This window comes from Artemia sp. Qi Xiang Cuo, chromosome 16 (genome assembly GCF_049724085.1).
Source record: "Artemia sp. Qi Xiang Cuo chromosome 16, ASM4972408v1, whole genome shotgun sequence".
Taxonomy (NCBI): Eukaryota; Metazoa; Arthropoda; class Branchiopoda; order Anostraca; family Artemiidae; genus Artemia; species Artemia sp. Qi Xiang Cuo.
The window spans coordinates 22409102-22421853 of NC_142809.1; the positions used below are offsets into that span (position 1 = coordinate 22409102).

Genomic DNA, 12752 nt, shown 5'->3' on the forward strand with positions numbered 1-12752 from the left:
TTTACTAGTGTATCTTCGTTATTAAGCCACATTGTTAAGCTTCAAGTTATACTTTTTAAAGCTTTTTATCTTTTGAATTCTCGAACAAAGATATTTTGAGCATAAACGATATGAAAGTTCTTGTGTACAGTTATGGTAAAGTAAGATAAACCTTATAGTTTTGGGCGGGTTGACGTGTTCCTTTATATCTAGGCTGAAGTTCCTTTAAAGCTAGACGAGAAGGAAATGTTAGTTCCAATTTGCTCTCTATTTTTCTTCAAAAGTGGCTCGAAGTTTTTCTTTTCATTTGGCAATCTAGAGTGCAAAAAGAAATTACTGTCATTACTTCGAATCAAATCACCAATATAACTTAGATATTCCAACGTAAATCAGGCTGAAAGCTTGGACTTACCATCGTAACCGGGTAACATAACATACTTCAAGGAGTCTGGAGTGCAAAAAAAAGATAAGAAAAAAAAACGACATGATGCCATTACTTTGCAATCAAATCACAAGTCAAGCTCTGATACGTCACCAGAAATCAAGTTTATTAAGCTTGAATTTACCATGGTAACCTGGTAACACGACGTACTCATGTTACTCATGTTACCAGGGAACCTGGAGCGTAAAAAAATTGTTTCCATCTCTTTATAATCAAATTACCAGCCAAGCTTGGACATACCACGGTAAGTCTCGTGAAACGCTTCAAAACATTATTCTCTCTCTCTTGTAGAATTATTAAGATTTAAGATACTTCCTTTTGCGCAAGATAATATCGTAGTCCTGATTTTGGTATTCTTGAACTAAGTTTAGTCCTGTGTTTGATTTTTGCTTCATTTATAATGAAAGCATCTGACATCCCATAGACTTACTAAAAGAAGAAGAACCTTAGACGTTGAGGGCACTTTAAATCTTAGAGCCATCAGTGTTTAAAGAAGAAAGTCAGAAGATATTTCCCATAAATTCTAACTTTTGTTTGGGCTAGAATTTGAACTTTGAAATGCAGCCACTGAAATAGTTTGTTTAGTATGTCAAGTAAGCTTTTAGAAAAGACCTCCTGGAAATTTTGTTGAATGTAAACCTTAAACCCGATTTATTGTATCTATGTTAAATATTTTGAATTTTATTCCAAGAGTTATTTTGTATGGTAGGGTTTGGTAAGATTTTATGTATCCTGGAATTTAGAGCTGGATAAATGTTTCTTAGCATAATTTGGTGGAAAAACTAAATTTGCCTGACCAGTTTTTCAAAGTGATACAGTTGGAAAAAAGAGGGTAAAAAGGAGACGGTAGGCTTTTTCAGATCTGAAATACATTATGTATGTTTTGATCCTTTTAGTTGGATTCATTTATGTTTTATGCGCCTCGCTGTATCGAGTTACGAGGTCTAAGGGATACTGTGCGTCAGGTCTAAGAGACCTGATTCAAAACTCGATGTTGGGCATTATTTCATGTATTACCTTTTAACTTTAAAGAGAGGTTGCTCTCAACTTATTTGTTGCGCACTATATAATTGTTTATTTTGCACGACCGAGATGCTGGTAAGAATAGTCTTGGTAGGAAAAGAAGAAAAATCGTGTCTTAGAAAGGGCTCCCCCTTTCCCCGAAGGTAATAAAAAAGCTGTAATTCAGCTTATCAAATTAGCTTTGGTATAATTTAGACGAAGTAAACGATTATCTCTTTTATTTTACAGTCTCTAATTTTGCAGTTTGTTAAGGTAAAAAAAATGTTAATATTACGGCATCCCTACTGAAAGTGCTGATGCCCTTTTCATGGCCCTTCAGCCAGGAAGCAAGCACAATGGGGGCTGGGGGCCAGCCATCCTGTGCTTTCACACACCCTTTCTGTTTACCTTTCCTTGATTTCTCCAGTTACTCATTTAGAGCTGGGTCGACTCTGGCTAAGCTTACCGAGTCATGCTACTGACCCTCGTTCCAAACCAAATTACCAGCGACATCAGGACTCGAACCCTTGTCCTTACGGATAGGTCATTGCTTAACAACATAATTGTTTTCTCCTTGGGGCGACTTCCCTTTTCAATTTTAAACTAGATTAGGTACCTCATCTTTTTCATATTCTAACATGCATGTCTTGTCTGTTTCTGTTGTCTTTTGAGTCGATACCTTCACTTATGGACGGCCTCAAGTATAGGAACGTGATTGAAGAGTATATAAATGGAAAATTATAAAGGACAGGCAATGTATCTTCAAATCCCGGGAGTCGGAAATTTTTTCACAAATTCGTTTCCCAAACTTGGAATATGCTTTGCTATTGATCATTTTTTGAAAAAAAAAACGTCAATAATCCCAGGCAATTTATTAAAACTGAGGAAGGTTTTTAAGATGTATTGCCAGGAATCAGACATTTACATGGAAATTTATATATTAACGAGAGGATGGATGACAATTGGCACTAGCAGTGTTTTCACTATCCCTGAGTTTTTTTGGTTTTCTTAAATACCCTCAAAACAAAATTTGATTCTCCAAAATCTTCAAAAAAGAAAATTCTGTTACTACTACTACTATTAATAACTCACCGCAGCACGAAGCCGCCTGAGGCTAACACAGCTACGCACGCTCCTCCATCCTGATCCATTCAAAGCCTTCCTCTTTACTCCCTCCCAGGAATTTCCCATTTCCCTTAAATCTTTCTTTATGACATTCTTCCACCCCAACCGTGGACCACCTGCTTTCCGTATAGCCCTAGATGGTTGGAAGAAAAGAGCAATCTTCGGCAATCTATCATCCGCAGAACGTGACTTAGCCCTCTCAACCTTTCTCTCATTATAGCGCTAGAAAGCAGGATTGAACCACACTTCATACAGCCTACTGTTTGAAATACGGTCAGTCAAACGGGTACCAAGAACAATCCCTAGGCAATTTCTCTGGATAACATCTAGCAAATCTTCATCCGTTTTTCGGAGCGTTCATGCTTCAGAACCATATTTGAGCACTATCATCACAATTATTCGCAATATTCTTAATCTTGGTTTGCAGACTTATCTTCCTATTCTTCCAAACTTTTTTCAGCTGTGAAAAAACACCCTGAACCTTGGCTATTCTACTTTTAACATTTTCACTGCTCTCACCGTCTTTAATAATAATACTACCAAGGTAAGTGAAGTTGTCCACCTGATCGATCTTTTCGCTACCTAACGTCACCTTTTCCGTCTTCCCTTATTCTTAGCATTAGCGACTCAGTCTTCTTAATATTAATTTTCAAACCTATTCTAACACCCTGAACCTCTTTTTTTTGGTTTTGGGAGCACCCAAAACCTCTAAAAGCTCATTCATTTTGCCCACACTGTCATATTGGATAAAGATAGAGAAAGAAAGGAAGAAAGAAAGAGAAAGGACTTGAAGGTAAAATAAAGAAAAATACGATAAAAAAAAAAAAAAAATGAAGAAGAAAGAGACACATCAGGTTTTCTAGCTTTTTTTCGAAAATTTCGGATTTTCATGTGGCATTTAAAAAAGAAAAAAAAAAGAAAACGTGTTTCCATAGTATTCTTTCACTAAGTGGGCTAGAGGGGGAGTATTCAAGAAAGGAAATTCTAAACCTATGGTTAAGAGTTTTCGACCATAGAGATTTTGATGGTAACCAAAATACAGGGAATCGGGAAATTTACAGAAATCCGGAGAAACTCTAAAAAATTGTGAGATAGTAGAAACAATGAGTACAGGTTACCAATGGCTCTGGCAGCCATTTTTATAAGTGTTCATTACATGTTACTCTTAGACAGAAGCCTTGTTTTGGCTACTCCTTTTTCAGTCTGTTCAAAATCTTTTCCCTATAATACCGCTTTATTTGGGAGTTTATCCGTGCTAATAGCGTTATATTTTCCCTATTATATCTTCCCTATTATATTTTCCCGTTATATTTTCCCTATTATATTTTCCCTATAGGAGTACAACTGTCTTGACAGGGCTCAACCATTTATTTATAGTTAGTCAATTCAAATTAAAAAAAGTGTTAGTCAATTCAATTCAATTTAGTCAAATGAGTTCAGTTCAAATCAGTCAATTCAATTATTATACAGACTTCCACTTTACCTTTTATGTAAAAATTCTCCTTTTATTTTGTTTCTTTTATTTTTTTTTTCTGGGAAAATCAACTGATTACGTAGTTCTAATTAAGATTAACTGCAACTGTAGTTAATCTTAACTGTATCATTCAATATCTTTAATTTTTTTTTTCGGACCCATAGCTACCATCTTTAGTGTAATTTAGCTCTCTATTAGCCGAATGATTTGATTAACTTTTACTATCTGTCTTGGTTTTTTCTACAATTAACCATGACTTATTGTCTACTGCAAAATACTTGATTTCAATTTGATTCACTCTTACTATCGGTCTTGGCTTTTTCTGCAATTAGCCATGACGTGATGCCTACTCCAAAATACTTGATTTCAATTCAAATCTTAAATTCAAATGTTCCATCTTAAACTCGTTCGAACTTGAACTGTTCTATCTTAAAGTATTATGGATTGACAAAATAAAGTCTTTAGCAAACGAAACTCCGGTGCGAAAGCTGCAGAAACGTATGAATATATTTATTATTCGATAGATATATTATTATTTTACATATTATTAATGTTATTAGAGAACATTATTATTATCACTCTAATATATTATTATACGTTTTTATTATAATACAAATTTTGATAATATTATTATTACATTGATGTATATCAATTATGATATATATATGTTATAATTATTATTATATATATCATTATTTTGCAGATGTTTGGAATCCGACAATCCTTATATACCACCTAGCAAGATGAACAACTTGATCAACAATCAAGTCTCTAAAAACGCCAATGAAAAGAACGCTAATATGTCAACGCTGGAAAAAAGTACTTTACAAAAAGTGAAGAAAACGTATGTTTAACAATTGTGAATACTGGCTAAATGTGCCAATTGAATTTTAAGAAATAAGCTGCTATGCTAGCAGGAAAAGCTGTGATCAGTATATTTTAGTGTTTCAGAATAGCTCTGGGTCTGTATCTATTGTGCAAAAAGAAGTTATATCCACTCTTATTATGCGGCGGTGGGTATTTGGGAAATACACGCTTAGTCCAAAGCTTCAGGTAGTATGTTTTGTAGTAATTTAATTCGTGTATTTGATATGCAACTTCATTTTTTCCTTCTTTGTTTTTAAAGAAGGTTTTATAGACGTAATTTTGATTTGACGTATGCTATCTCAGCATCGTCTGGGAAACACTGCTATTTCCATGATTTTTTGTTCTCAAAAGAGAAAAAATCCACTGTTTCCATTTTGTATTTAAGCTTTTAATGGTTTCCTATTTTTTTTTAATTTTCTGAAAATCCTTCTAGCTTTAACTCCCAATTGTATAAATAACCGCTGATTTTCTTATTTCTCAGTGCCATTACAATTTTTTAAGTTCTGTTCTTGCTTATTTGTTTTTAAGTTTGTTTTATTTGTTTATCAGCGATATGCAACTTATTATGTAAATTTAGAATAAAATTAGAGCAAGGCCGTATCCAGGATTTCTGTTCTGGATGGAGGAGTAACCTTTGTTCGGGGGGGGGGGGGGATTTACCAAAAAAACTTTACAAAACGCATCAAAAATTTTGTTTATGTGCATATCGGTTACTTTTTTGTGAGTCAGGCAAAAAATTCTGGCGGAAGGTTTCAAACCCGGTACTTCTCCCCGGGATATGGCCTTGTACTGGAACAGAACTCATTTTATTAAACTTTTTGCAAAGTCGTCTTAAACTTTTTTTGCCATTGTGTTAATCAAGGGCGGATCCAGGATTTTTTTCGGGGGGGGGGGTACTAATTTTTGACTCAGTTTTCGACCAATTTTACTGATTTTTACCTAGGTTTTACTAATTTTAGACTTATTTTCGACTCGGTCAAAAATTTAGGGGGGGGGGGGGGGTTCAAACCGGGTACCCCCCCCCTGGATACGGCCTTGGCGTTAATCCTCTAATAATTAAAAAACAAACAAAAACCTGAGCATTGGAAACTATCAGTCGCATGAAATAACACTAACAGTGAGATTTTACTAACACCGAGATTTAGCTAGTGCTAATTTCAGCCAATCAGTTTTTTAATAGAATTTCTGATTAGCTGAAAAATTCTGATTGAGTGCAATTAGCGCTAGCTAAGTCTCGGAATTAGTAAAATTTCATTGTGAATGGACAGCTACAAAAACAAACGGACAAATATTTTTATGAATAATAAAGGACGTGCTGTAACTTCATTTGGCCCAATATTACAGACATGTTAAGCCATAATATTGTTTTGATCAAGTGACAAATTGCAGATTGGATCGATGATTTTGTTAAAGAGGAGAATAGTGTGAATATGTTGGTAAAGAGAAATTGGTAAAGAGAACTTGCCTCCCCCCAATATGTGAACTGTTGATTATATTTAATGTCCCGGTGACATTTGACTCAGTGCCTATATATTAGCCTACTGTTCTGTTATGTGAGGAAAGTACAAAGTGCAGAAGAAGAACAAGTTTGAGAAATAAACTTCAAAGGCGTCGATTTTTTCTAAAGCCGCCCCTGACAGGATCTCTCATATTGTCAATAATCCGACAATAATATAATGTCAATATAGAATTGTCAGTACTTTAGGAATCATTTGGTTTTGTACAATTATATGCCCAAAATTAACAGTGTTGACAATTGCAATAAGGATAGTTAATAATCACATGAATAAAAACAAATGGAAAATAGGCTTTTGAAGAAACATTTTTTAGGGGGAAGGGTTATGGGATGGTAATGATAAACATTTGGGAACTACTGGCCTTATTATTAATGTTAACTCGTCTGTGTTGGACTTTACGATAGTTTATTGCCATTGATGTATTATTTTAAAAAAAAAGCACATCAAATTTCTTTTTATTTTAGTAATAAATTGGAAAGCATTTCACTTTGGAGGTCATTCAACTCAGATTGTCGGGGATACTATTGATCGTATAGTGTCTTGGGCCTTAGCAGTGGTGGATCCAGAAAGGGGAAGAGGCCCCCCTAGCGTAGCCTAAAGTTGTGTAATCTACTTAATTAATTCAAGTTTGCGTAAATTAAACTTGCTCCTAACGCAAATTTACCGGATCAACCTATTTTGCCCCCCCCCTCTAATTTTTTTTTGATCAGCCTATTCCCCCCCCCCACAAAAATTTCTTGGATCAACCTATTTTGCCCCCCCCCCCCCCCTAAAAAATCTTGGATCCGCCCCTGGGCCTTAGTTTTTTTTATTATTAATTTAGATTATGTTTATTTGAAGGTAACCTTATCTTACAAATTTCTAAATCCTATAAGAATCGTTTGATGCGTATCATGGCATGGTGATGTATAGTTTAGGACTGAAACTTTGAAATGCAATTTATGAGCTAGCCTTCTAATTTCATATGCAAAGTATTGTTTCATATTCAACTAAACTTCAGCTTTGTAATATTTATCTGGACATACAAAATCCAGGAAACTGTAAAAATCGATTTTGTAATATTTATCTGGACATATAAAATCCAATCCGATTTTACCCAGCTAAGATTTGCAATTAAGTACTAGCATGACAAGGGACTTGTGTTCTGACAAATGAGGCTATCATTTCATTTCTTCTGTTCCATTATCTGTCCTATATTCTGTTGTATGTTAACACCAACGATTTCAATCATCAGCGGAGGACATTATGAATAATATATATAACAACAGTCAGAATTTTTGTTGTCCTGTTACCCTGTTATAAATTGAAGAATTCTGTCGCTTTCTAAGATCAAGAAAATATCTTCATTTCGAATGGGTATTTTCAGCATTTGAAACCCGTATTGAGGGAAGAATGACTCTTCTGAGAAGGGCATAAGCTTAGACGTCTGACTCCCTCCTGCCAAAATGTGACAAATTACAAAAGTGCCCATCTGTCTGTTATTTAATGGCTGAAACAGAGCTCCCCTCCCCCCTCCCCCGTTGAATTTACAGATCATGGTCACAGGCCTGGTGTGACGAAAGATTATATAATATATAAAACGTCCCAGAATGTAAAGTCTATTGAAGCGTACTTTCTAATGCATCAAAATGTACACTTTCGAAATTACAATTTTGGATCGTCAGACTGCATCAAAACACACAAACCGGTTCATTAGCCCGCTGCTGTTAGTTTGATTGCATAAAGAAAATTTTTGATTGGCTATCGGTAACAGCGACAATATGTTATAATTATAAGATGTTTATTGCCCTTATAGTGCTGAAAATCTTGCAGTATTATTGATATAATACCATATTTTCACTTTTGTATTCCAGAAATTTCATTATTGATGAAAATGAAGCTTCAAATTTAGTAATGGCTCCCGAATAGATATATTTTTCTTGTTGTTTCTTACTTAAATAAAATTGAATAATAAATTTAGGCTCCTAAAGTTTAACGATTTTGTTTTCAAAAATTATAAAGTAATCGGTTGTTTATTGACCGTCTTTATGGAGCATAAATATTTCCTTTTGACGTCAGAGACGTTTTTGCTTACTATATGCCTACCCTTCAATAATTGAAAACAATATGAAAACAAAAAAAATACTGGTTTCTTTACATTGTATGTAGGAAGACTGTGAGGTGTTGACTAAATACAATTTTCATTGTTAACAATTTTAATTATAATTGCAATTATCAAACAATTGCTTTAATTAGGATTACAATTCAAAATCAATAACAGTTAAGTTTTAATTAAGAAATTGGGAGATATATTCATACCACTGGCGGATCCAGGGGGCGGGGGACACCCCCCTCCCCAACATTTTTCTGGCGCTCTCTTATCCTGTATTTTTGCTATTTTACTCCTTTTTAGAATATTTTTGCCAATTTGATCAATTTTGGCACCTTTGTCACATTGACCCCCCCCCCTTAATTTTGCTCATTGGTGCCCTTGTCACATTGGGCCTCCCCCAAGATTTTGCAGTAGATCCGCCCCTGATGCTTACGGTATACCATTTTCTCTGAATGACTTTTGAATTGAGAGAAATGTTTTGTGAAATTAAGGAGGTAGGAACTGAGGAGCTAAATATTGTGCTTATTTTTATAAAATTCATTAACATGTTAGCATAAGTTGTTTTTTAATAAGGCATTGATTTTTGGAAGAAGGATACATAGAATAAATTGAAGTATTTCATAGATTGAATTCTAACTATTGAAGTGTAGTGGTAAATTTAAGAACCATTAAATGACAATAACAGAAAAAAGAATCCATAACATAAATTGGAGTTTAATGGTGAATTTAAAAATCATTATATGACAATCTAAATATTTACTTGTCCTCAAAATAGGGTTCCTAAACGTTGCATAAATTTGATGTTTGAGTTTTGACAAGATTCATTCTTAAATTAGTCTAAATTAGGTAATGATATGCTGAAAAAAATAGTACATAAATAATTTGAAGTTTAATTGTAAGTTTAAGAGCGATGAAATAATATCTAAAAATTCTATGGTATTCTTTAGCTCAAAAGCTCTTTCCCTCTCCACCTAAACACGGAATTTTAATAGAATGAATAATTCCTTGTATCCTTTAAACTGTTTTGACTTGGGACTATTCTTAGATTTTTCTATTGTTTACGAATCTAGAATAGCAGTATAAAAAAAGAAAGAAAAACATTTGGGGAAAATATAGCTATCTCAGCAGCTTTATTGCAACAGATCTTGGAATGAAAAACATGTTTTGACATTTGTCTCTTTTTAATAAGTTCTTTATATGTTTGTCAGGCAATGAAATTGGTCAAAATACGCTAAATCACTTTTGATAAATTAATCAATGTGTTATTTAATACTTTGTTAAATATTTTTATTTCTTAATATATTGATATTTATTTTTATTTCAATACGTATTTAACACGTTAATGTAATTTTTGATATAGAACACTGTTGGGTCTGATTGACCTGCTAAGTTTACAAAAAGTGACTGATTTGTCTGATGTCATTTCACTCATTTTTTTCGATTTTATGTCCAATCAAGCTTGCCTGAATCCAACTCAAAATGAAAAAGGAATACATAGATATTTTACTTCAACTTTTATCTGGGGAGGTGACCACAAAGGCGGACCAAATTGACAAATTTATTATAAAAAAAGAGTAAAAAAGGGAAAAACAGGATAAGAGGGTGCCAAAAAATTCTTGGGGGGAGGGGGGAGGGCGGCCCCCTGGATCTGCCAGTGTATGACCAAGAGCCAAGAGATTGTTTGGTTTAAAGGAGAAGGGGGCCATGAAATGCTTATTTTTACCAGTCTTACATAGTTTTCAACCTATATCGTATGTTTTGGGTATATTTGTTTACCTTTTTGAAATTGTATCACCCCAGCCCTTTCCAAGTTTAGTGTAATTCGTAAAATAATAATTACTGCTATTGCAAATTTATATTTTGTATATATATCTTTGTTTTTTTTTATAGTTTTGAATAAGAAAGGTCTTGGGGAAGGGGGGGGGGACAATTAGTTTAGGTTCAAACAGCTTGACTATTTTGTTTATGCTCTACCGTTTTCGGTCAGTTTTGTGAGGAATACGTTAGGCAGTATGTAGGATTGGTGGTCGGTGGGTGAAACCTCTATCTTCTTCTCTTTGCTGCTACTTATTTTGCTATCAAATACTTATTATTGCATTTGTTTTTTCTTGCCAAGGGGTGATAATTTCAGTACTGTAGGTAAAGTTGTTATTTTAATCTAATATTTTATTACCCTTCTCTGTTTTCCTAGCAATATTGTTCTTTTTCTTTTTTTATATACATCTCAATGAAAAAGAGAAATAGTCATGCAAATATTCAGGAAAATTATTGGAAACAAAATCTTGTTAATTTATTTTTGGTATTTTATTACCCTTCTTTGTATGTAGTATTTATTTTCGTCTAATATCTATAGAATTACAGTTCATTAAGGGAGACAGTGATTAGGGACAAGATACTCTAACGCCGTTTCAATGGGCTTCTCAGATACATAAGATTTCTTAAGAGAGGTTCTTTGGAGGAAACGCAACTATATAAAAAGAAAACAAAATCTTGAGGAAAAAAGTAAAGGGAAGAAAATCCAACAACTGATTTTTTTCTGTGAATTACAAAAAAAAAACCATTTCAATGAAGACCTCTTCAATATGTTACTGCTGGAGGGGGGGGGCGGGCATTCGCCCTCCTTATGAAAAATCAATAATTTACAGAAACTGCAAAATTTGATGTTATTAGATATAACTATGACAGTTTTTTTTTGCCTTGAGAGACTGTTCGTTCAATCCTCCACCTTAATGAAGAACTGTTTTTCTGGTTTACCGCGCCCCTTCCCGGAGTAAAAAAAAAACTTCCAGGCTGCAGTCCCAAGAACAAGGTAAGAGAAAAGTGTTTCTTACAAAATCTGAGTTTTCTTGGCAGACCCCCCCCCCCCCCTAAAAAAATCCATCAGAAAACCATTAAGTGGTGTGCCACTCTTGGCTGAATCGATGGCTCAAAATTGTCATCACTATCTTGCCCAACTCCTTATCTTTCTTCGCCATGAAAACACTTCCCCAGCACTTAGTTCTAATTTAAACAGCTTTTGCGAGAAATACTCGGCAAACATTAGATTAGTGAACGCCAATAGAGTGTTTGTTTGACCGTGTGATGTATGAACGAGGAAATTCAATTTAAGAGATGATGAATTACTTGAATTAGCCATTAATCAGAAACTAATCGCTTTTTCCTCTCTATAAACAATCATCTAGGTTCCCTTGAAGATTTCACAAGCTCAAGTGAATTCTTGCGGAATAAAATGATTAAAGAGTACTAATGAGCTAACTCCCACACACAAGAGGAAGGGAGTATACCACCCCCTTCCGAACTCCACATAAAATCCCCCCTCCCCTAATAAAATTCAGAGCAGTATGGCTGTGGAGTAGTAGTAAAAAGAGGGTGGGGCGGTGCTTGATTCCTATCCTATTTCTTTTGCTATCAAATAGCCCTCATTTTATATGATTTTCTTGCCAAGGGGTAATAGTTTAGCCCAGTAGGTTAATTTGTTATTTTAATTTTGGTGTTTTATAACCCTTCTTTGTATCTATAATTTTTTTTATTCATCCAATGTCTAGAATTTTAGTTCATTGAGGGAAGACAGTAACTAGGGGCAAGATAGTCTAACAACGTTTCAATGGGCTTTTCAGACTTAAGAGAGACTTAAAGATTTCTTAAGAGAGGTTGCTTGGAGGAAATGCAGCTGTACAAAAGAAATATTTTCTGCCTGGGAAGTATGCAGGGTGGAAATGTGGGGTGGGGGGGGGGTGGGGTTAGCCGCCTTTTTAAGGAGGGAGGTTCTTTGGGTTAATCATTCGTATAGCTTGGCTATGGATTTTTTTTTTTTAATTCTAGTATTGTATTATCCTTACACAGGGGAGGGAGGGATGGCTAACTAAAATTCTAAAGATGGAAGTTTCTTGGATTAACATTGGTATAGCTTGGCTGCTATAGCAAGTGGCATACAAAGTAAATACCTTGGCCACTATTATTTTAAACTCTCAAACCATAGAAATAAGAATTTTGTAAGATTGGTTACTGGCCTATTTTCTTTAGGCAAAATGTGCCAAATTCAGATCACCTAGCACAAGAAATGAAAATTAAAATATTTTACCATTCTTTAGGAAAATCAATAACTTTAATTCGTCTTTAACTTTCTGTGTCACAAGTTATTTCCTATTAGTTCTCTCTTTAGAAATCTCACGTATCTGAGAAGCCCATTGAAACGTCGTTAGAGTACCTTGTTCCTAATCACTGTCTCCCCTTAATGAAAGTATCTCAATAGAA

The 12752-nt window shown here is 34.4% G+C and overlaps 1 protein-coding gene across 3 annotated transcripts in view; it reads left to right on the top strand.

The window, feature by feature from the left end:
- LOC148942679 (semaphorin-1A-like) overlaps positions 1 to 11129 on the top strand; it is a 268011-nt gene extending 256882 nt beyond the window's left edge. For all 3 annotated transcript variants that reach the window (XM_089102498.1, XM_089102499.1, XM_089102500.1), the window contains one exon: positions 4726 to 11129. In XM_089102498.1, the coding sequence (XP_088958624.1) occupies positions 4726 to 4876 (151 nt within the window). In that variant the 3' untranslated portion in view covers positions 4877 to 11129. The remainder of the gene's footprint in view (positions 1 to 4725) is intronic.
- The last annotated feature ends 1623 nt before the right edge of the window (positions 11130 to 12752 follow it).